Source organism: Thermobia domestica, chromosome 16 (assembly GCF_964235325.1).
Source record: "Thermobia domestica chromosome 16, izTheDome1.hap1.1, whole genome shotgun sequence".
NCBI classification, from domain to species: domain Eukaryota; kingdom Metazoa; phylum Arthropoda; class Insecta; order Zygentoma; family Lepismatidae; genus Thermobia; species Thermobia domestica.
In genome coordinates, this window is record NC_137469.1 from 42,003,268 (window position 1) to 42,030,050 (window position 26,783).

At 36.0% G+C, this 26,783-nt stretch overlaps 2 protein-coding genes across 2 annotated transcripts in view; both read right to left on the minus strand.

Moving 5' to 3' along the window:
• Positions 1-11,220: 11,220 nt before the first annotated feature.
• On the minus strand, positions 11,221-11,987 carry Mettl5 (Methyltransferase like 5). The gene has a single exon (XM_081742381.1). It carries the CDS (start codon positions 11,985-11,987, stop codon positions 11,355-11,357), a length of 633 nt encoding a protein of 210 aa, XP_081598507.1. The 3' UTR covers positions 11,221-11,354.
• Positions 11,949-26,783, minus strand: part of LOC145673045 (SOSS complex subunit C) — a 33,766-nt gene continuing 18,931 nt past the window's right edge. Inside the window, exon 3 of the mRNA XM_081742382.1 lies at positions 11,949-12,207. Coding sequence (XP_081598508.1) covers positions 12,052-12,207 — 156 coding nt within the window. The 3' untranslated portion in view covers positions 11,949-12,051. The remainder of the gene's footprint in view (positions 12,208-26,783) is intronic.

Consider the following 26,783-nt stretch of genomic DNA (forward strand, 5'->3'; position numbering starts at 1 on the left):
TGCCTTTCCTTTCTTAGCAACCTAACTAACCAGGGTCAATTCACGATCGAAACAAAAGATTGAAGACATCTCTTCACGTTTGGGATCTTTCAAAAGCTCTTTTGGTACCTTTCGATGGTGCCGAATTGTTCCAACTACAGTTGTTTTTACAGCTAGTAGATCTTCAGCTAGCTCAGTACTGGTGAAGAAGTTATCCATGGCAACGTTTCGTTCTTTGTTTTTCCAAGGATCAACCAATCGTTTTACAAGATCCAAAGTACTACGGCACTTCTTACAACTGTAGCTGTCGCCCGACATACACTACTGCAGACAAAGGAAATGAATTTTCTGCGTCACAGCACGAGAATATTTTTATTCCGTATTTTCCTGGCTTGGTAGGTATGTACTGTTTAAACCCACATCTTCCGCGAAATGCTACCAACTGTTCATCAACTGTCAGGTCATTCCCAGGCCTGTAAAACTTCGATAGGTTATCCAGAAGTATTTTCCAAACATCGCTGTAGGCAGTCAGTTTGTCTGTATCTAGTCTCTGTTTTCTTGTCGCTTCATTGTCGAAACGACAGAAACGAAGCAAATGACGCAACCATTCCACTGACATTGTACCACGAAATATTGGCCTTCCACTCTCCATTGCCCACATTCCTTCAACACTTTCATTAGCCGATTTGTAAACTCCACCAAGCAACAATATTCCAATAAAAGCATACATTTCTGTTTAGTCTGTTTCCGCCCATTTCTTTTCATTTGTAGGATGCGATTTATTCCAGTTTGTTATCACTTGTTTAGCCCTTCGATTTGTCTCCCGAACAATGAGATTGACCACTTTAGGTTTTATGAGCAGTTTCAGAACACTACAGTTATCATAAACATTCTTCGCACTACCTTCCAATCCTCTTTTTTGTCGCAAAATATTACGGGCTGCAGTTTGTGTTGAATTAGGTTCTTTAGTAGTCCACTTACTCCTTAACCGCGATTCAAAAATGATCTTGATTCAAAACGTTATGTCTAGCCCGTTTACGATTAGTAGATGGTTGGTCGAGAGACGAGTCACTAGACTCACTACCTCAGTCAGTCTTGATCATATTCATAGCTCAAGTCTTCTGTTTCATCCCTTACACTCTCTTCATATTCGGAGGATTCGTCGCAGCTACCAAATTCTACATCATCTTCACTGTCACTTTCATATAATATACGCGTAGCTTCTTCCATTGAAACAGCCTTTTATCGTGACTTTTGCAACCGAAAAACACAGCAGAATCAATTATTTTTCTACCTTTGCATTTACGTGTGGTTAAGACAACAATGAAGTCACTTCAGGAGCACTGTAGAAGAGGTATTTACTGGTTGGCGAACAGCCACAAACAACAATAAAACAAGTGATGCCAAATGTTGAAATTATCTGAACCTAGATTGCAGCGAGACCTGTTGATAAAATAGAGAAGCTAGCGACATTGTTGAAGTAACGTACACCCAGAATGTGCTGCTACATGTTGATAAAATAGAGAAACTTTCAAACATCCAGCATGTGCACAAATTAACATATACAAAGCGAATAGTACATTGACGACTCCCCAGGTCACAGAAACATGACATTAATATTTTAAGTGAAAAAGCAAAACACTCGTTGACATGTACATTGTGAAAAGCTTGCAGCGTATTAGAAACATTTTGATATGTTACTGGGCTTGAGCACCCAAAGGTACGATATGTACAAAATGGCAGCTAATTAAAAGTGCCTGGGTCCGCGTGGACCCCAAGTCATAGTGATAAGGTTAACCTCTTCGCATTCTTTACTCTCGTACTTTCCTGTCCTCCTCTCACTGCCTCGGCTATCTTCTTAAGCTTTTTCTCCAACAGTTCTAACATATTATTCCTACAGTTAAGCACTGGTCTCAACTTCACTACTTGTTTATGGATTTTTGGAAATCTTTTCATCCTAGGCAACTTTCATTCTTTTCTAACTTCCTGAACTCTCTCGTTTTGTAGTCCTCTATAATCTTTTCCTTTATCTCTTCTTCTTGTCCTTTTTCCGCCACATCTTCGTATGTCTCGTCTTTCAGATCTCCAAGTTTTTCTTCATACCATACTTTATCCATCACAACTATAGCACCCCCTTTGTCTGCTTGTTCCATTACCATGTCCTTTCTCGGTTTTATCCTTTTCATTCCTATTTTCTCTTTGTCATTCAGATTGCCTCTTTCTCTTCGAGATTTGTTATTTACTATATTTACTAGTTTCCTCCGAATTCTGTTCCTATCTTCACGAAGATGGGGCGGAAAAAGGACATGAAGAAGAGATAAAAAAGATTATAGAGGACTGCAAAAAGAAAGGTTTCAAGATGTTAGTGAGAGAAGGAGGCAAATTGCCTAGGATGAAAACATTTCTAAAAATCCACAAAAGTAGTGAAGTTGAGGCCAGTGCTTAACTGCAGGAATAATATGTTAGAACTATTGGAGTAAAAGCTTAAGAAGATAGCCGAGGCAGTGAGAGGAGGATAGGAAAGTAGGAGAATAGAGAATGCGAAGAGGTTGAGGAGGATGATAGATAGATTAGGAAGAAAAAGGAGAACACAGTGTTATTTAGCTTGGATGTTAAGAGTATGTTCCCGAGCCTTAAGAGAAAAGAAATATTGCAAATAATAGAAGAGGAAATGGGTGAAAAGAGAACATAAAACTGGAACAGTAAGAAGGTAAGAAAAGGATTAGAGGCATTGTGGGAGATGGATACTGTATAATCAGAGACAGGATTGTTAAAATGAAGGAAGGACTTGATATAGGTTCTTGTTTGAGTCCAGTACTATCAGATATAATAATGAATCGATGGGAGAAGGAGACGATAGAAAGAGGAGGAGAAAGACTGCTTCTTTTTTGCCGTTATGTAGATGACTGTTTAGGAATATGGAAGAGAACGAAGAGGGAGCTGGAGAAATTCATAAGAGACGTGGAAGATGAAAACAAAGGGATTAAACTAGAGAATGAAATAGAAGTAGACAAGGAGATCATCTATTTAGATATGAAAATAAAGAAGTCAGAAGGAGGAGAGTTTATTACATCCTGGTACCCAAAAGTGTGTGCAGCGGGAGTGTATTGCCACAAACGAAGTGATGTGGATGAGGGTACGAAGAATAATTTCATAAAAAGATGGAGGAAAGAATAGGAGACCTAAACACAAATGAAGAACAGAGGAAAAGAGATTTAAAGAAGTTCTGGCTATAACGCTTACTCCATAGGATGATAATCCAAATAGAGCAAACATTACATTAGATAGTCGTAAATAGGATGTTTTCTCAAGCGTTGACGATGAAACAAGTTATTATAAGTAATAGCTCCTTTCAACGCCAACTACACATAAGCAAAGATTCTAAATACAACCTTAAATATGCTTACACACCAAAGATTCAGCATCATAATTTTCAAAAAGATAATAAACCCCACAAACAATAAGTAAGAATTATTTCCAGTACCATGCACTTAACCTGATTACCACGAGGTCTGAGGGCATGACATGCAAATCGCAATCAATACGCACAAATGGACTTAAAATTTTAATAATTGATTAATCATACTTACATCCCTGTAGTTAGGTATTGGGTATTACATTGAATTTTTATATTTATGTTTTATATACGATAAACTTAAAGTTGATACAATTGTAGGTTACATTATTAAAAGATTATTGTGCACCAGGGTTTCTTGAGCTGTCCTCTTGTCTTTTCTTCGCGCCGAATAGTGCTGCCTACCACCAAATCTCTTTAGTTCTTGCTGTTCGCATGAGTTTTTCGTGTTGGGTGACGTAAGAGCAGACAGAGCTGTGATTGGCTGGAGAAGCGCTGGCCAAGGTCAAGCCAGTCGTCTGCATCTTCTGAGCGGAAAACACACGCATAGAAATGTCGTCTGCTTGCAAGTGACAGTTCTTTTAAAATAAAAGAGAATTAAACTGCTTGAGCCGCATAATGTACAAATAATGTACAAACGAGTTTATGATATGGCACAAGAAGAAATGGATGACAAGAACAAAAAATGGTTTGGAACAGAAAGCCTAGGCAAAGAAACAGAAGAGATAAAGAGAATGCTTCGGAAAGGAGGAAGCAGGATAATTGAACTGGTCAGGAAAAGCAAGAGCAGACAAAAACGAAAAGGGGGTAATATATAGAGTAGGATTCACGGAGTATAACAAAATTTACATAGGAGAAACAAAAAAGATGATGGAAGAAAGGATAAAGCAGCACAAGGATGATGTAAGATTGAAAAGGGATAACAATGCGATATATAAACATCAGAAAGAGAGAAACCACAGAATAGGGTGGGAAGGAGCAGAGGTCATAGAAGTAGAGAAGAGAACTTTGGAGAAAATGAAAAGAAGCCAGAGAGATTATGAAGGCAGGAGACAAGGTGATGAATTGGAATGCTGGATTCTCGATAAATAAAGAGTGGGAGAAGATTCTGCAAGAAGAAGAAAGAGAAAAACTAATAAGAAAAATAAGGATAATTAAAAGGACAGAATGTACCCAGCGAAAAAATAAACTTTTAATTGGACACGTAAGTGTGCAGCGAAAACCACACAAGTGTTACTTTTCTAATGAAGGGGTGAAGCCTAATTAAAAGTTGATCTCCGGAGTGTATGTAAGAGGTGACCAATTCCTAAGCAGCCAGGAGGAGTGGAAGGTTGATGAAGACACAGTTATTGTGTCGAAACTGTTACATGATTTTTTTACATACCACATAGCCTTTCTCAGTGTGTTGTTTTTTTTTTAAGGAAAATACAGTAATATTAGGTCGCAAATTTAATATATGATTTAGTTTTTAAACTCGAACTATTAGATCGACACAGAGGTAGAGGCAACATCAGAACTTCAAATAGACTACAATGAGCAACCATCTGTTTCATATGATTTCTTATTTCACTGCCAATTCGAGTTTCCCGGAAGCATGACCTTGCACAGTTAGCTTCATTGAATCCAAACTAAGGAACAATTTATGAAAAATCTATCAAAATGAGCAGGAAAAAAGCAAGAATATTTGAAAAGTTTCTTTTTCCTGGTAACAAGTGATTCATCCTATGCAAGGGCGTATGCAGCGATTTATTTCGGAGGGGAATTTGAAAGCTTCTGCGAGGGAACCAAATTCAATATGAAGGCAAATTCTATTTCGTAAAAAAATCCCCTCAAAAGTAGCCAAAATAAAAAAAAAATTCTGAGGGTTTAGACTAGAGGACTCACCTCTTGCATTCGTACCTGGCGAGTTACTTTTCTATTTAACAAGAGACTTGCTGCCGGCCCTACAGCAAAATTTCTGTAAAGGCCGCATATATTCCATGGGACCTACATGTGTACCATATATTGCTCTGTTGTAAAAGGGCGTCGGTCTTGGTGAGTTTTTCCCAATACAATAAACCGACGGGGAAATATTTTCTAAAAACTTTTTGTAATTTCGTTTTTATTTGTGGCTCATACAGAAAGTTTAATGAAAGTTTCATAGGATTTCTTGGCACTTAACTGTTTTAAAACTATTCTTATATTGCACTTCTTCATGCAATGCATTCTCCTGTATGAATATTGTGATGTTAATAATTTCCAACCTTGTGCTCATAGATAATCGGAACAACATTTTAACATACTTTCGTAAGTTCTTTAAACGTTCTTGTTCTCTCATAAAGTAATTACATACATTGTCTGCAGAATCTGTAGTTCTATTTAAGCATAGATTTGCAATGAAATGAAATCTTTGAGTTTACGTCCCACGGTTATGCCGCTTAGGCTAAAGGAGACGATAATGTTGATTAATGAGTAAAATGAAGAAAGTGGGAGGAAACGGGAGAACCCCGAGAAAACCACGCACACGGTGTTTGTCCACCATAAAGTTCACTTGGCGGGGCCTGGGATCGAACCCGGGACCCCAAGCATCAGAGGTGAACGCTCTACCACTGAGCCACCGCGGATTTCTGTTTTATCTTCTGCCTCCGTTTCGCATAGCTGTAATATTTAGAGCTTTACCGTATTTCTAACTGAAATATGCTTTTCATTTTACGTTCATAAAACTTCTGAATGTTTATACTTTAAAAAATTATAATAAACCTTCACGGAAACTGTTTCAAATGTGAACATATTGATTGATCGGGTCGAGTTCCCTTCCCTTTCCAGGGCGGACAGGACTGAGAAAATATCAATCAATAAATAAAAATTATGATTTCACAAAATGTTATAATAATTGTAAATATCTGTTTTGTAGTTTCTTGAATCCTTTGCTTTAAACCAAAGCCTTACTTTTTGCCCTGAGGGAACTGCTAGCAGACGATTCACCACGAATACCTAGTTGGTGACCAAAGAACTTATTTGCAAAGTATGCTAGTCAAACACCTATAAACCATAGAACATTTTTACGATAGTAAGGACATTGTGCCTACAGGGCAAACAATGGCTCATTTTACCTTGAGGTATTGAAGCGGTTACTGCAACTTATCAGATGTGTGAGGCCCGAGTATCGGAGTGATGTTCAGTAGCGTCTGGTCTATGGCCAAGTCGCAAGACTTTTTGTACCAAAAAGGGATCTGTGTTATCCTATCTCCCTATTCACCAGATATGGCCCCATGCGATTATTTTATGTTTCCTGTACTCAAGTCTGCACCCAAAGGTTCGTACTTTGATGACGTAACAGTCATCAAGAGTGTTACGACAATAGTTTTCAACAGCATTCCACAAAAGGACTTACAGTAGTACTATGTACTGATGGCAGGGCGCAACGATGTATGGATGCAGGAGGGTCGTACTTTGAATGATCCAAGATAGAAATTGTGTGTGTTCACTCTCTTTGTTTCTATATTTCCAATCTCCATTTCAAATTGCCGTACTGTGTACTGCCAAAGGATTATCTGATATTACAATGGTTGCATTACCCAAGAAAAAGCAAGCAAAGAAGTGATCACAGAACCATTAGCCTTATTTTTCACACTGGAAAGATTATTGCGACTGGTAAAAAGCTTTTGACCGGGTCAATTGGACCAAACTTCTGAACGTACTTAAACAAATCAGGGCCAGTTGGAGATGCAACTTGTATGTACGATAACGAGTGAAGTTGCGCTTGAATCAAGGAGAAACCAATAGTGTGGAGATTGGGAGTCAGACAAGGATGTATGTCGCCCCAATTATTAAACATTTACAGTGAATATTTAATGAAGGAAGAATTAATAGGAATTGGAGATTTCAAGATTGGAAGGAAGATCATTAACAAAGTTAGGCATGGAGATGACATGGATATTATTCACTTGAAATATTTGGGAAGTATTTTGACGAGAGAGACTTACTGGAGTGAAGAGACCAGGTCAAAAATTGCCATAGCCAAAGAGGTATTCAACAATAAAAGATCACTTTTAACTGACAGGCTTAATAAGATTAAGGAAGAAGGTGGTCAAGCTATATATAAAGTATTGGACTATATGGTTCAGAAACTTGGACATTACGGACGTTAGGGAAGAAATATTTAGAAAGCTTCGAAATGTGGAGTTGGAAGATAAAATGGAAAGAGTACAAACCAAAAGGAAGGCGAATTGGATTGGACACATCTTGCAAAGAAATTGTCGTCTTCGTACTGCCATAGAGGGAAAGATGGAAGGAAAGCAAGCAGTAGGAAGAAGACAAACACAACTGATCAATGATTTGAAAAATAGAAAATATTGGGAGTTACAAGAGGAACCTGAAGATCGAGAAACGTGGAAGAAACATTTCCAGTACGAACAACAGAAACAATACTTAATAACAAGCGTGCAAGTAATTAACAATATTTGTGTGTTGTCTCCGAAAATTACAATCACACCACTTTAAACCTGTGTAGGTATTATATTTCTGCAGAGAAAATGAAAATTTAAGTGCACTATTGGACGCAAATATTTTTTGAACTTCTAAAACTCAAACATTCGTAAATTATAAATGAGTATTATTCTTTTTCATTGAAGTTATTTATTATGCTTTCTTCTTTGCAGAGTATTTTTGGTATTTAGTTTTAAGTTCAAAGTCCTGCTAATATCAGATTCAATGGGCAAAATTGCCGAAATATTCAAACATTCTTACTGAATTGATGTTTTGATGAGTTTCAATTTTGGAAAAACTTCCTTCAGATATCACAGTCACTGGGATTGTCAAGAAACGCCTATGTTGCAATAATAAGATAAATGTATAATAGTATTTTGTGGTAAATTATAAAGAAAACGTCGTAACATCAGTATTACAAATGGAATATACTGTATGTAAGCAGAACCAATTTTCAATATCACTAGAAAGGGCCTAGCCTGGGTTAGGCTCCGTGTATACGTCACTGGTGGTAATTTTATTATTATTATTATTATTATGTTGGCGCGTCTCGAAATCATCATTGTATAGGATGATCATAAATTATTCGTCAGGTTTGAAAGGGCTGTATGAAAACTGTATAACACAACTTATGATACATGAAAATATACAGAAACTGTCGAAGTTTCATAATACTGTTACAAATGTTCGATGTGGCTTCCTTCCACACACGACATATATTATGGGGCAGTCTAGCTTTGGGACAAACATGTGGGACGTTTTCACCCAAAGTTTTGGTAGAGGAGATACACACACGTCTTTCACATGCCTCCAAAGAATAAATAAAAACTCATTTCTAAAAAGCGCTAAGTCTCTTCAGCACATTGCCCAGTCTGTGTGGCAGTTCTTTTTTCATGTAGTAGGTTTACATGACGACAGGAAGCCACAGCGAACATTTGTTAAAGTATGTCCGAGACCTGAACAGTTTCTGTATATTTCCATGTATCATTCGTTATTGTATGTGTTACGCATTTTTAATACAGCCTTTTCAAACCTGATGAATTATTTATATTCACCCTGTTTATCGGAAACAACCTTTCTAAAATTAATGGGATGGGTGAATTGGTAAGAGTGCCGAAGGGTAAGGGATTGATAAATGAAATCATAGTCTAACATAGGGAAAAATGAATTAGAAAATATATTTAAATTAGTGAAATTAAATAAATAATTATTAAAGATGTGAAATATGTAGGAAAAATACTTGTTCAAAAGAATGCATTGATAAGCCAACATCATTAGTGTGGTAGGGTATTATAGCCAGTTAAAACCAGATAGACGGTTCGCGGATAGGATTGTAATGTATCTTTCCATCTCTTTCTGAAGGATATGGAAGACGTGTTCAATAATGCATAGAGAATTTGCTCGCTACAGGAGTACCGGTGACTGCAGAGTTCGGCTGAACAGCGGATGCATTTAGTACATTCTAGACGAGCTGCGGGCTCTTCCCCAGGGACTGTTATATATATATATATATATATATATATATATATATATATATATATATATATATAAAATAATTCCAAATAAAATATCCAGTGACTAGAAACATTTTTATTATTTGAATGGCTTTGTAAACAAAGCCCGCACTTGAGAGGACAGAAAACCATTTGATAATCCATTATAAAGACTGCATCTATAACGAGCCAAGTGAATTTTGGGCTAGTGGGGTGAATGGACCTTATTGTTTCCAACATAAAGGAAATGCCACGACAATGAATGAAAAATATTACTGCAATATGCTCACGAATTTTTGTTGTCATTTAAATTATGTGAATATTGAACACTTGTGTTCCCAATAGAATTGAGCTACTTGCCATACTTCTCCCTTTGCTGCAGAAGAAAATTCCGTCCCGCGTCCTCTCGTACAACGGAACACTGAATTGGCCAGCGACGACATGTGACGTAAAACCTACGACTTATCCCTATAAGGGTATGTGAAATACAGATTTACGAAAAATTCCTGCATCTTGCATGAGCTCAAGGAGAAATTCGATGAGCCATCAGTGAAGTCGGGGAGCAAATCTGTTTAAAAATATAACCATAAAAAAAGGGGGGGGGGGCGAGGTTCTTGCTAGAATACCCTTCCTGTCATCAGCAATAATATAAGTGTATTATAAAGCGAAGTGTATTCTACCATATTGCTGCAGTGAAGATTTTCCAACGCTAAATAAAGCTTTTACTGAAGCAAACAAGTTGTTTTGGATTACTTAATCAGAACAATCTTGTTTTTCATAAAAATCGTTCAAGATTGACCTATGATCAGTTCGTTTGCTACGGAATCACTTCTGTTGCTGAAGTAGGGACAGACCTTCCATATTCAACCATAGGGGACCCCATTACCATGTCCCTACATCTGATGCAGTTCCTATCTAAACAGTACATTACTGTCTACTTAAAATTGTCGAAAATTCATGACAAAATGTTAAAGTAGTTTAAAAAGTCTTAAGCATAGCCGTAAAAAAATCGTCCCTCAATTGATTTTTCGTATAATTTAGAAACCAAAGATCTTACACCAAATTTTGTCCAGATAAGTTCGGTAGTGTCCATGTCCCTGATTTTTAAGGAAAAAATCTCACGAAAGGTGATAAAGAAGTGCGATATCATATTATGTTACAATGATTATAGCAAGAGTATTACTTTGATTTTTTAACAATAATAAATATATAAATGATCAATTGAATATTTCTGTCTCGAGTTACTTCACTATATATTGTATGTATATTCTTGCTATCATTACTAAGGTACTATTTAGTAAACTACAAGCAGTGGTGCCATTCAGCCGGTTCGCCAGAATCGGTTGTTAAAATATTTCGATTTCGCAGAACCTGTTATACCTAGACATAACAGTAAATTTTACTTTAACTATCTTTGTTTTTAGAAATTCTTATAGCTACAGGATTAAACATATCTCTCAGAACAAGATATAAGTGTTTGTTTCTTAATTCCAAATACTCAAGATATCAAGAATGAGAACTGGTTCACATGAGTGTAGTGGAGTTATTTACATTACAAACGCACAGATACCATTATCAACAATTGTCGATCCATTGCTGGATGAAGGTCTTTCCAATACTTTTTTGCCAACCATCTTTCTTGGACAGTTCGTTTCCAAGATATGCGCAGTGCTACATAATCTTGTATTAGGATGCTGTGTAGGTCTCTACTTGTCACTTGTGGTATCCAGTAAAAACTTTACTTTTGTTTACCTTGTATGGTTTGTTTCCTAAGAGGGTTATAACTATCCATCTACTATCTCTCTCTCTCATTTATATACAGAACCGCTTGTTAAAAAATTAGAATAACACCACTGACTATAAGGGAAATTTACGACAGGTTTCACTACTATAGGTGTATTTACAAGAAATAAGCATTATTCACAATTACTTAAAATAGTACACAAAGTTCTTTTATTATCCATTGAGGACACAAACGCAAAGATCAGTACAACACACAGTATCACATATTAATTCCTAAGTCTTGTAGTATTTTTCTCTCCTCAACGAAAAAAAAAAGTTCAGAAATGAAATCTTACAAAATCCACAGCAATATCAACTGATGACTTTCTATGGAATTTATACGAAGCCGGTAAATCAAATCGCAATTCAGCCACAACGTCAGCCTTCACTCCCCAATCAGAAGCCTTCTTCAGGATATGTTCTCTAGTTGAAGTTTTATGCAGCGAATATACGGATGTGTTTGCAAGATTGAGTGCTTCTCTTAAAAACACCATGTCAATACCTTTATTATGCTTCGTTCCAAACGGAGGATTCATAATCACACAATCAATTTTCTTCTGCCACTTCTCCCCAAACCCAGCTGTTACATTATGCAACAATGAATCGACATTGCACAGTTCGAAACCATCACAATTTTCTCTGAAAATCTGTAACGCATCAGAATCCATATCAACCCCAATACACAATCCTGCCCCTAGCATAGCTGCGCCCACTGACAGAACTCCACACCCACAGCCTAAATCAGCAACTAATTTCCCTTCAATATCGCCATATGATGCTTGAATAGTATGCAACATTCGCGACGCAATATGAGGTGGTGTTGGATATTGCTCCAGTAATATTTTAGGCTTTTCGAACACATCAACTTGTTGTAGGTATTGTTCCAGCTCTTTTAGTTTCATACACGTCATTTTGATCTTCGAAAATCGTCCAATTAACAGGAACTATTTCACAGTACAATTACCGAAATAACTATCACTTATTATCAAATCGTGGTAACACTGGCAATATAAGATTTCCAAACGATGAGTCTTGAGTGATAAAGTAACCGAATGACTGACACTGAGCATGCTGCAAAGCTGTTCGTTGAGATGAAGACATCATGTGTGCCTCTGGAGACATGTACATCGGCTGAAACAACAATGAAAAATTAATAACCACTGTAACATGTAATTCTAAGAATTTCGAGAACGCTATATACACGGTAGACCATTTATTTTGCTACACGCTGGCAACTTTTAGATTCATGGCCAAAATGATGCTGAAATCGTGTACAATTTAATGATACATAAAGGTAAACAGTGTTTTTAATCCAACATAAATTTGTATTATTTCAAATCCACTATATCAGGTTATTAAATATTTTAAATTTACATATAAAACAAAAACAAAATATCATACTTGTCATGGAGTAGTGCAAACTAACGGGTTGGCTGGTTTAAACCAAAAAACGAAAAATGTTTGTAAGAGTGTAACTATTCGTAAAATCTTGATGAACACACATTTGTGGGTTATCACCTTTCACTCCCGTATATTATTCAGACCTAAATTCCCTGTTCATTACTCAAAGATATTATACTACGAAAGCAATTTTTTAATAAGTTTAACAATGTTTCTTTTGTGCTTTTTTAAATAGTTTGTTATTATTGTCATGCAATTGCAATCAAAGGAAAAATCTAAATATTGTTTCGTTGTAATGATGTTTACTATTGATAAGAATTTCAAGTCAACTCCACTCAACTCAAAACACATCGAAATGAGTACTTTTTTGTGGGAGTCATACAAACCCCACGAAAGGCATTTATTGAAATCAGAAGTATCTTTGGTATCTGAAGTATGTATAAGTAGGTCAGAGCCAAAGTGGGCTCAAATAATTCGTATCTTTATTCACTTTTCTTACTGTTATGCACAGTAAGTCATTGTATTTCTTTAACTTAGACTAATAAAAGTCGTATTGAACCAACTTAGACTAAATTAGTTCTTCTGTACTTTGCATTACTTAGAAACTGTCCATATCTAATTCTGTATAATGGTTTCACTTGTGCAGTTGTTTATCTTTTTGTCCTTCTGAAATGACTCTTTGACAATTATATTGACAAGTATGTAAAGATCAGTACAACGGAGTTTTTCGTGAGTGAATCAGCAGACGTATTGCGTTTGTGGCCAGTTAGTCCCGGTTTCGAGTTCAAATGAAGGACAATTTCTCTTGAATGTAAGCAGAGAAGCGGTTTGGATTTCGCTTTAAGCTTATGAGACCCCTTCCAGCATAACCCGGTTGTTGCATAATAATCAAGACGAAACAAACATTTCTGTCCATATGTGATATAAATACATAGAGCAAATTATTTAAACCAAAAAAAGTTTTTTTTCTCTCAATAAAAACCATGGTTTTTGCCAGCCCTGCAAACTAAGGACGCTAACAGTATCACAAACATACACATTTTGGTGGTCTCTAGAACAGTAATAACCAAACGAGATAGATAGGTTGATGCAATCCAAAGTGCATAGTCTCTAATATTATGATGATATAATGGATTTAGAATGAACACGAACAAAATTGCAAGGGATTGAAAATTTGACTTTTTTTAAAAAAAATCTTCATTTCGAGAAACAGTTTTAGATAAATATCTCATCTAATTGCATCGATGGTTTTTAATAAATCTGAAGATCTCAATGCCATTTGCAGTAATTTGCTATCTTAAGGTTATTCAGAACGTCCAAACAGTTTGTGTCTAAAACGATAGATGGCGCCACCGTCACCAATGTTAACATATACAACTAATAAAATTAAAACAATCAAATATAAAATAAACAGTTCAAAAATTAAGCAAAAACGGATATAATCTGGTTAATGGACGTTACAAAATCTAGGGAATGGTACGTGTCGATTTCAGATATTGTTATTAGTTTCATTGTTAGAGGCCACCATTGTTAAGTAAACAATCAACTTTATCTGCCGTACTTTCTACCAGAAACTGACCAAACTTTGCACACCCATTTAAGATTGAAATATCTAGGGAATGGTACGTGTGGATTCCACATATTGTTGTTAGTTTCATTGTTAGAGGCCACCATTGTTAAATAAATAATCGACTTTATCTCCCACACTTTCTACCACAAACTGACCAAACTTGGCATACCCATCGGATTACAACTGAGATATCTACTGAATGGTACCAGTCGATTTCACATATTGTTGTTAGTTTCATTGTTCGAGGCCGCCATTGTTAAATAAACAATCGTTGGATTTCTCCATTGTTAGATAAACAATCAACTTTATCTGCCATACTTTCTATCACAAACTAACCAAGCTTGGCACACTCATTTACGATTGAGATATCAATGGAATGGTACGTGTCGATTTCACCTATTGTTGTTACTTTCATTGTTACAGGCCGCCATTGTTAAATGAACAATCAAATTTATCTGCCATACTTCCTACCAGAAACTGGCCAAACCTTGCACACACATTTAAGATTAAAATATCTAGGGAAAGATATGTGTCGTTTTCTCATATTGTTGTTAGTTTCATTGTTGATCACCATTGTTAAATAAACATTCGTTGGATTTCTCTATTGTTAAATAAACGATTAACTTTATCTGTCATAATTTCTACCACAAACTAAGCAAACTTTTCACACTTATGAACGATTGAGATATCTATGGAATGGTATGTGTCGATTTCACATATTGTTGTTCTTTCATTGTTGAAGGCCACCATTGTTAAATAAACAATCTTTGGATTTCTAAATTGTTACATAAACAATCAACTTTATCTTACACTCTTTCTACCAAAAAGTAATCAAATTTGGCGCACTCATTTACCATTGAGATATCTATGAAACGGTACGTGTCGATTTCTCTTATTTTTGTTAGTTTCATTGTTAGAGGCCACCATTGTTAAATAAAAAATCAACTTTATGTGCCACACTTTTTAACAGAAACTGACCAAACTTTGCACACCCATTTAAGATTGAAATATCTAGGGAATGGTATGTGTCGATTTCACATATTGTTGTTAGTTTCATTGTTGAAGGCCAGCATTGTTAAAGAAACAATCAAGTTTTTCTGCCACACTTTCTACAACAACCTAAACAAAATTTGCAAACTCATTTAAGATTAAGATATCTATGGAACGATATGGGTCAATTTCACATATTGCTGATAGTTTCATTGTTAGAGGCCACCATTGTTAAATAAACAATCAACTTTAACGGCCATACGTTCTACCACAAACTGACCAAACTTTGCACACCCATTTAAAGTTGAAATGTCTAGGCAATGGTACGTGTGGATTCCACATATTGTTGTTAGTTGCATTGTTGAAGACCACCATTGTTAAATACACAATCGTTGGATTTCTCCATTATTAAATATACAGTCAACTTTATCTGTCATATTTTCTGCCACAAACTAACCAAACTTGGCACACTCATTTACGATTGAGATATCAATGGAATGGTTCGTGCCGATTTCACACATTGTTGTTAGTTTCATTGTTAGAGGCCACCATTGTTAAATGAACAATCAACTTTATCTGCCATACTTTCTACCACAAACTGGCCAAACTTGGCACACCCATTTAAGATTGAAATGTCTAGGCAATGGTACGTGTGGATTCCACATATTGTTGTTAGTTGCATTGTTGAAGACCACCATTGTTAAATACACAATCGTTGGATTTCTCCATTATTAAATATACAGTCAACTTTATCTGTCATATTTTCTGCCACAAACTAACCAAACTTGGCACACTCATTTACGATTGAGATATCTATGGAATGGTGCGTGTTGATTTCACTTATTGTTGTTACTTTCATTGTTAGAGGCCACCATTGTTAAATGAACAATCAACTTTATCTGCCATACTTTCTACCACAAACTGGCCAAACTTGGCACACCCATTTAAGATTGAAATGTCTAGGCAATGGTACGTGTGGATTTCACATAGTGTTGTTAGTTGCATTGTTGAAGACCACCATTGTTAAATACACAATCGTTGGATTTCTCCATTATTAAATATACAGTCAACTTTATCTGTCATATTTTCTGCCACAAACTAACCAAACTTGGCACACTCATTTACGATTGAGATATCAATGGAATGGTTCGTGCCGATTTCACACATTGTTGTTAGTTTCATTGTTAGAGGCCACGTTGTTAAGTAAACAATCAACTTTATCTGCCGTACTTTCTACCAGAAAGTGAAGAAACTTTGCACACCCATTTAAGATTGAGATATCTAGGGAATGGTACGTGTGGATTCCACATAGTGTTGTTAGTTTCATTGTTGAAGGCCACCATTGTTAAATATACAATCAACTTTATCTGCCACACTTTCTACCACCAACTGACCAAACTTGGCATGCCCATCGGATTACAACTGAGATATCTAGGGAATGGTATCTGCCGATTTCACAAATTGTTGTTAGTTTCATTGTTATAGGCTACCATTGTTAAATAAACAATCAACTTTGTCATACGTTCTACCAGAAACTGACGAAATTTTGCACACAAATTTAAGTTTTAAATATCTAGGGAATGCTACGTGTCGATTTCATGTATTGTTGTTAGTTTCGTTGCTGAAGACCACCATTGTTAAATACACAATCGATGGATTTCTAAATTGTTAAATAAACAAACAACTTTACCTGCCATACTTTCTACCACAAACTAACCAAACTTGGCACACTCATTTGCGATTAAGATGTCTATGGAATGGTACGTGTCGATTTCACATATTGTTGTTAGTTTTATTGTTAGAGGAAACCATTATTAAATAAACAATCATCTTTATCAGCCATACTTTTTAGCAGAAACTGGCCAAACTTTGCATACCCATTTAAGATTGAAATATCTATGGCATGGTATGTGTCGATTTCACATATTGTTTTTGTTTCATTGTTGAAGATCACCATTGTTAAATAAACAATCATTGTATTTCTTCTTTGTTAAATAAACAATCAACTTTATCTTACATACTTTCTACCTCAAACTAACCAAACTTTGCACACCCATTTAAGATTGAAATATCTAGGAAATAGTACGTGTTGATTCCACATATTGTTGTTAGTTTCATTGTTGAAGGCCACCATCGTTAAACAAAGAATCAACTTTGCTATATTTTGTACCAGAAACTGACCAAACTTGGCACACCCATCGGATTACCACTGAGTTATCTATGAAATGGTACTTGTCGATTTCAGTTGTTGTTGTTAGTTTCATTGTTAGAGGCCACCATTGTTAAATAAACAATCAACTTTATCTGTCATACTTTCTACCAGAAACTAACGAAACTTTGCTTACCTATTTACGATTGAAATGTCTATGGAATGGTACATGCCGATTATCAAGGGCTAACAAGCCCTAGCCAAATTGTGTGTAATACGTCATTATGCTTGGGATCAAACGATAATTATTCGTGATCAAACGAGCTGGCCAAATTCCGATTGAATTTGTTTTCATGGTGGCTGTGGTGGAGGGGCAAGTCATCGGTAAATGTTATTGTTCGGAAAATGGAATAGTGCAAAAAAATAAACATATTTCATTCAGAACTTTGTTGTGCCTGCTTTGTAACCAGTGTGAATTAGTTGTGTGCCGCCAGATTTCTTTTCATTCTTTTTTTTTTCTTTTGTCTCAGGTGGAGCGGGATGGCCCCCTACAGCGTTCCTAGAATTACACTCTAAAAGCCCACAGTGTTCCTAGAGCTGCACTCTAAAATCCCCTCCCATATAACTGACCTTTGATTCACAGCAGACACCTCACATTTGAACTCTGTTGAGATTCTGTGTAAGTTTGTCGGTTGTACGCACAAATTGAGAGTATAAACATGTATTAGGGAATGAGAAGTTCTCGAAATAAATTTGCAAGCTGAATATTTTTTCGCGACATAAGTGAAGAGTAATTGTATATCCTTGAAGAGTACCCTGGAGAGTAAGAAAACTCTAAGCAAAATAATCATTGAATAAACCTGTAAGTTTTACGTCCCATGGTTATGCCGGTTAGGCTAAAGGAGACGGTGATGATGAGAGATGAGTGAAATGGTGGAATGAAGAAAGTGGGAGGAAACGGGAGAACCCCGAGAAAACCCACGAGCACGGTGTTTGTCCACCACAAAGTTCAATCATTGAATAAATACCAATGTAATCACAGTAATGTACATATGGCATGTTGTATTTCTACCAGATTGTCAGAGCACTAATTCTCTCATTTTTTGATGTGAGCGGTCTCGCTATCGAATCTCCAGAAGAACATTAAAAAAAAAAGATGTATTTAGGTCTATTCCAATTTAAACAAACGAAATACGTTGCGTAAAAGAACTTTCCATGTTAAAATATTTGATGGGTAGAGTAGTTTGTGTGGGATTTGATTGTTATTGCATGTATCTATTGCATGCTGATTGGGTAGCTGGGAAGGCAGCCAAGATATTCATTCTGACGGTTGCAAGCCCGTGAAAATACAGAGCAACAGTTACTCCAAGGGAGTAGATAATAGATAAAAAAAAAAAAAAACCACCGTGAGGGAGAGAGCCGAAAAGAGTTTATAGTATGAAATTTTGTCCGCAACTAGGGAAGTTCCGCCAGGAACGCAGGTTCACCTGTATATGGCTCTCATTGTTGAGACACTAAAATTTTTCAATTAATCATATACGGAAGATAAACATTAATAAACTATTTTTATTTATTTACTTATTCCTCGGGGGGTAGTCTATCTCAGAAGATTACGATTAGCATAATTCTATGTTTCAGGGGTGCGCTTCCAATCCACCTCCCAGAGGCGGTTTTTGGGTGGGCGAACCGGACCTTGTCCTTAGATCCACACATTAATTAAAGTATATGTAACACACATGTACGTATGTGTGTGTGTGTGCGTATGATATGTGTATATGAATGTATGCTAAATGTAAAATATTTTTGAACCAATGTTTCCAATCCAAATAATAGAGCCCCAAGGCTCCAACTCGCCAAAAACAAATTCCGCCTGTGTCACCTTCTACACATCAGCGGCTATGCCCATAGTATATTCTATGATAACAATTGACTGAATGTGCTTTTCAAGTTTCTAGCTCATTTTCTTGGAAAGATAATGCGTAAGACTCTCTTAGTGTTGCAACGAGACGAGACAGGACTCTTTGAAGCGAGACACGATACAATACGAAACGTTTCGTAAAACGTCTTGTCTCGTGTCTCGAAAAATACAAACACAGTTTCTAAATTTGCTTAAAAATTTATTAACTCGGAATAAATTATTTGCCTTCGAAATGTATACCATCTTTTATTATTTCAAATGATCCAAATGATTTAACGTTTCAAACCCTACAAAGAACAGGGAATACATAAAGCACTTTTTAAAAATGATTCTTACAAACAGCTTTCACTTCCATTTTTCAATCGATTCAAGTTTAATTATTTTGTGATAGTGCTCCAGATTCAAATACAATGTAAAGCGTTCATTGAGATCAGTGTTTCAGAAGATTTTATTCCGGGGGCTGGTGGAGATATCTACGTATAAAAATCCTTTAATAGAAGTACAAGTATGCGTAGAAGTGGCAATTTTATCAGTAACTAACTATTGTTTCATGGTCTTTCTCGTTCCGAACCAAGACAGAAACGTGTCAGCCTTTCTCGACACTGAGTTTCGAAAAAGATTCTGATTTGACAATAAAATTTATCTTTTTTATCCTTTTATGCTGCTATTCGAAGATAAACCATTTTTTTAAATGGGAACGTTACATAGGCCTCCTTATTTGTTGAAGTGGCGCCAGGGGTTCTGAAAAAAGGATATGAGAATAAATGGGGAAATCTTGCCTTTCGTCTGTACTGACGGTATTGACAAATGCTCCTATCGAAGTAATTACGGGTTCAGTCGAAACTAAGCAGTCGTTGCTGGAGGATTGCAGTCGAGTTTTGTGTTGTGCTCTGTTAACCAAACTAGGTTAAAAGTTATAATTTTAACCACTTGATTTAACAGCTCTTTTGTGGGCCTCAGCCTTTCTGGTGTTGCCACGAGACGAGACAGAACCATTCGATACGAGACGAGACGGACACATCTTTTCTAGACGAGACGACACAGCCAGAAGTCTCGTTTCGTCTCGTGGCAACACTAGACTCTCTAGATATATCAGTGCAAGGTATGACAACGTTCCTCACGGAGCACATGTTAGCTCTCAGCCTCTTTCTTTCACTGATGTTTGTTTACGTAGTAGATGAATATATAGAGAGTAACAAAAGGATGAGATATGCAGATTCTCCTGAAACCACATTAAAATTATAGCAGTATTTGGAGCTTGTTATAAACGGATATACCGGGGAACTTAAAAATTCTGGGAACTGATCATACAGTATTGATATAAATAAACATGGAAACAAGTAAATACAAAGAACTGAAATCGTGAATTGTTTTCAAAATACAGAAATCTCGAAGGAATATCTGTTTAGGCGGCTTTAATTGTAAAGGAATTTTGAATAAATTTGCATCCCCTGAATTCTTATACATAAAAAATAGAAATCTTTCTTTTAGCGTACGAATGAGATGCTTTAGGAAATTAGATTAAGATAATTAAAATGATACCGTCCTTTGCAAAATTTAACAGGAATACCATGATCGAAAAAACATGAGTCAAACTATAAAGGTCAGTGGTAGCTTTTGCCATTTCTTACGACCACTATACGCACCTTATTGCGAAAAATTTATTCGCATTATAAAACCGATATCATTCGATAAATGTCAAATTTAACAGATCTTGAGAGATGAAATGACAAAAATTGTCATTACCTCTGTCGCATAAGATATTCTAGCTTTGTGACCCATGTTATTATATGACTTTCACGATAAGTGACAAGGAGAATATAAATCCCAAGTTCAAAACGTAAGGAAAGAAACCGGCTGTTCGCGCTTCAAATTATGAAAAATGTACCAAAATGGTTGAAATTATGATTTTGTATTTCTTTACGAGAAAGAAGAATAAAAATAAAAATTGGAGGAATTCTAATCATGTATGTATAAGTCCACTATCTTCTTCAAGTTACTAAACTAACTTCAAGTGTTTCAACCATTTTTGACACATAACTCGAAAACTTTTAGAGATATTAGAGGCAAGAATACGTGGTTGATAATGATCTTTTTAATTATGTCACAATACTTTCGAACTTTACCTTATGAGAAATGGCATATTCCAAAATTAATTCAGTACCACCCTAACCTGAATTTTACCAAATGATTAGCGAAAGTGATACGGTGTGCATCGTCCAGGGATTAATTCCCGGTGTGGCACTCAAACATTTCTGTGTTGACCAAATATCGAGAGAAAAGTTGGGAAACTAAAAGATAGCGGACTTCAATCTAGACAGCCGGCGACGTTGGGTGTGGTTGTGCTTACTACTAACATAAGCCCGCTGCAGGCTCAGATCACAAGGGACTGTTGCGCCAGGATTATCTATCTATCTATCTATCTATCTATATATATATATATATATATATATATATATATATATATATATATTGGTGTTATTATTTTACCTTACATTCTCTCAGTAGCGTAAGGACGAATGGGCCTCCCCGCAAAAATGTTAAACGGACCCCCTCTTTCCACATTCATGAGTCACGTAAAATTTACAGAGAACAGTTTTGACTTTCTATGTTCTATCTAGTGAGTCACAACTTGCTCATATGCAAAAAATGCACATTATTATTATTATTATTATTATTATTATTATTATTATTATTATATTGTGCTATAGTTTTCGTCTATTCTGCTATACCAAATTCGAGAGTCTACGACATCCGACATTTTTAATGAGGTGTGGTCGTCCCACTTTTTGTTGTTTGGTTCGATGCTGGTTTCACTGTTCTTTTCCCATCTTTGAAATACATAAGCACGGCAGATCGCGAAAACTCGACAAGTCGCGTTGTTTCCGAAATGAAGCTCCCAGCCACTTAGTCACCCTGATATATCGTCGTCCTTCCCCATTCAAGGCACAAGCATCACACTGACTAATCGAGTGAGATTCTTGTCGTGTTTGGCGCGCGGTTGTGTTATGCCTTGTAGCTCTTATCTCAGCCCGATGATTTCGTTCAAAAAGTAGCGAGTGGTCATAATGTTTTCGCTGGTCAGTAAAAGTTTTGTTGGCATTTAATTTACTAAATAATCGCTCAGGTGTAACCGTCTTCATAGGTAAAAATGAGACATAGTTGGAACATCACATAATTTTTAACATCTTAACATTATAAAGTTTAACTTCGAAACTGAAATGGGCCTCTTTCTGTTCTGGGCCTCTCAATGTTGCGGGCCCTGCAGGCCCTTTAGTTGCGCCACATCATTCTCTCTACTCAGAAAAATAGGGACAAATAGAAAAGTCAAAATTCATTTTGTCCATTTTTCATGCATCATACACTTCAGAAAAAAAATCATATAATACTGATATGTAAGAAAATATTAGTATTGTTTGTCTGTTTTCTGTATACAAAGAACCATTTAGGTTCTTTTTATCTCATATTCTGGTAATAATCAAAAAAAGAAAAGAGTTTCATGTGATAAACGTACGAAAGATAATTTGTCAACGCGATGTGAATGACGTTCTCTGCAACCGAATTCCCGTTTTTCGTACAAAACTCTATTCCTACCTGCAAAAAGAAAAGATTTATATTACTCATCAATGGTTGAGGTTTTGCCCTGCGGCTGAACAACACGGCTTGTATAAATAGACTCTGACTGACTGCAGGTGCACGAAAAAAAAAAAAAAAAACTGTTGGATTCCTCTCCCCGCCCACTTCAAGTGTGGATATCCTGGACACATTCAAACTGAGCGGTACGATCTTTCAATTCTTCCCAGTAGAGGTACCAGCAGTGATTGCTAAATGAAAAAGTGAGCATCTGGTGGCGAAAAGGCGAAGTGCTCGGACAAGGGGGAGTTCACAGGAACCTTAAACCGTTCTGGAGTCATGATAACAACTGTTAAAGTTACAACACTGCTTAAAATTATGTAATTCCTTAGCCAAGGGGTTGTATGCCACTTGGTTTAACGGCCCGATTTTCGGAATGAACCGCTTCACGCCATCTGTTAGCGATTGGTGGAACTATGTCCAGCCTAGCGACGAACGCGTGGTGGTCAGCGCATCGCATCGCCTTATCGTTAACCGACGTATCAAGAGCTTTCTAGACCTAGTGACCGTCACGTCTTTTATTTACGTGGCTTCCCAGTTTGCCTCACGACGCGAGGTGGACGCCGAAAATTTGGGAAGAATCGGTCAGGAATGGAACCCGGGACCACGGGGACAGGAATCCAACACCCTAACCAATAGACTACATATGGTAAGGTTTTACACATACCTATCAAGAAGTATCGTTATAATGTTATATAAACGAAGTAAATCAAAAATTGTTTTAAAAAGTTCCCATAAATACGCCGTTTAAACAATACATCAAAAGTTACGATTTTTCTCATCTTTCGAATGGTTTGATAATATATCAAACTGCTGTAAACGGTCTTATAATCGTTATAGCTATTGAAAATTGTACACGTAATCCTATGTGATACTTATCTACATACAGACAATTCTTTGTAACTTTGTTTCTCATGGGAGCAAATTGGAATTCCAACCCCTTCAATGACGTCCCTACGTATGACCCAGCCAAATTCTAAACATTATAGTTGATAAGTATATTGGCTTACACTTATCTTTTCAGTTTAACGTCCCACGTTTATACCCTTTAGGCTAAAAGAGACGATGATTAAGGCAGATGAATGATGATGGAAGAATTGGTGGAATGATAATATGGGAGGAAACAGAAGTACCCCGAGAAAACCCACGGACACAATGTTGTCCACCACTAACTTACTTTGACGGGTTTCGAACCAGGGATCTCACGCATCAGAGGCAAGCGTTCTATCACTGAGCCACCGTGTCGTTGCCTACCAGGATAGAGCAAAATCTTTACAGATAATTATTTATTTCGTTTTCTGGATGACACTTAGTGCGAAATTTTGGTAAGTACCGGATATAATTGTCAAACATAGAAAAGGTAAATCCCGCGTATATATTGGCACAATAATGCATTATGAATGACTAAAATTATGTATGCCATAGTATAATGGTGACAAAGAATCAAGAGATTTGTATACATGTGATTTCCGTGAACACAGTTGATAATAAATATCCATATATATATATATATATATATATATATATATATATATATATATATATATATATATATATATATATATATATGACCTGGGAATCCTTAGCGGATGCTTATTCTTCTGGAATGAACCAACTTTGTTGTTGTTGACTTAAGTAATTAAAACGTAAACTTCATAAAGATTACATATTTGTTAACAGTCTTTCCAATTAGAACACTAATATTTAATGGTAACATTTTTTTTTAAACCATTGGTGATTACTAGGGGCAGGAATTTTTCGCAATTTGAAATTAAACATTTCGCATTTGAAATTAAAATGTTCGTATTTTGTCGCATTTTAAGATATAAAATTTCTCATTTTGTCGCTAAGTAAATTATTTTACAAGCTCTAATATACAAACTCTAATATAGGCCTAATATAACTAATAAACAATAATACTACTTAGGACAATGAAGTTATTCTTTATGCAGTTACTAACAGCAAATTACTTCTTTCTTCTTTTACAAGTCTATAAACTTAAAATATACTAGCACAGTATCTTCACGATTGCCATCACAAAACACCATACATTGTATTAGCTACAAACCAAAAACATACGCATGCAGAAAAGGGAGAAACATATATACAATACATTAGCGCAGTATCTTCTTGTATATCTCGTTTGCAAATTATTATTCTGATGAAATGTGCAGCATGTTGCACGTTTCCACATTTTCTTCTTTCATTTGTAGCCTTCCATTGTTGATTATCAAACTGTATCTCAAAAAAACTTTCATAATCAGCTTTCGTTATTGGAAGCCATATTGCAAACAGGCACAAGTAACTGAAATTTAAATTTTCCTCCCCGTTGGTTCTCTTTGCAAATAAAATATCCATCACACTGACATTGCCATTTTGACTCTGCATCACAATTTTCTTCAAACTCTAATGGAAATCAACATACAAAGGTTAATCAGTTTCCTTTGAAAATCCTGGTATGTGAACAAAAAGGTTCCACAAAGACTATATCAGGATTTGAAAGGCACCCAATATATGAGGAATCAAGTAATTTTCCAAAGCTTTCGTACATTTCATTCAATTTTTGATTTTCTTTCTTCAAGGTATGTAACTTTAAGAGAGATTTTGCACAGCATCTTCTAAACAATATCACCATTTTCTTCATAGATGGCAAACTTTTATGTGGGTATATTGCACTTCAGCAACATCTCAGTAGTGTCATTTATCAGGGTGGAAAAAAATCATGATTTTTTTCAAAAAAATCATTTTTGTTGATTTTTTTGATTTAAATCAAATCTTTTTCTTCGTATGATACAAGTCGCGAACTGAAGAAAAAACATTAGGAATTAGTATTAAATGTTAATTATGTCATTTAAGTGAAAGTATTGGGTTTTAATTTTGAATTAAATCCCAATCGTTAACCTATTTCAATCCCAAACAATGTTTCTTAAGCATTAAGGAAAAAGTACAGCAATGTATATCAACATGACACTTTTCTTTTCACGAAAGTTACTGATATTTGGCAGGGGCATATTTTTAAACAATTGGAACTAGCTAGCGGCACGAAATACATATAAAATACATAAATTTCGCCTAAAATTAACTAACTCACTCTATGACCTATGGAACCCGGAGGTTCAATGCCATGTTCACAAAAGCTCTCCTGACTTCTATCCTTAGTCAACTGAATCCAGTTTCTATTTTGTATTCTTATTTCTGCGAGATCCATCTTAATATTGCCCTCCCATGTGCGACTAGGTCTTCCTAATGGTCGTTTTCCGATTGGACTTCCAGTTAAAACCTTGAAAGCGTTCCTACTTTCTTCCATTCTCGCTACAGTCCTGCCCACCTGGACCTCCAAGATTTGATGACCCTAACAATGTTTGGTGAATGGTATAAATTATGCAGTTTCTCATCATGAAGTTTTCGCCATTTCTCATTTCCGTTCCTTTTGGTTCCGAATATTCGTTTCAGGATTTTATTCTCAAATACTTTCAGTCTGCGTTCTTCCCTCAGCGTAAGCGACCATGTTTCACAACCATACAGCACAACAGGCATAATTATCGTTTTATATATTTTAAAGCTTCAAATTCCTCGACACAATTCACGATGATAAAAGATTTTGAACTGAATAATAACACGAATTCCCTGCAGGAATTCCAAAATAAAAAAATCAAGATGATCAGTTCCAGAAGAAGAAACACTTGTGATTGTTAAAAATATGTTTTATGTGACGTGAAAAACAGTTCAAATGCGAGTTGTCCGTGCATTTAAGACATCTATACATAGCAGGCACGTTTTTATAATTTTCTGTTGGCTATTTTATTTCCTCTTACAATTTTTCCTGCACAGGCGCGGCAAATTTTCTGCGATCACATCGCAGATCGCGGCATGTTCTGCAATGAGGTCAAGTATCCACTTTATCAAAAGTATTATTCGATATTTTAACGCATCCAAAATTTGTCGTATTACGATCCCGAAGAACTTCTATGTATTTAGTACATAAATTTCGCCCAAAATAATTTTTTTTGTTTCGGAGAGGGGATCGAACCCTCTAAATACGCCCC

What these genes read in the sequence shown, in the direction of transcription:
- Mettl5 (XM_081742381.1), bottom strand. Translation starts at nt 11,987, where the DNA reads ATGACGTGTATGAAACTAAAAGAGCTGGAACAATACCTACAACAAGTT.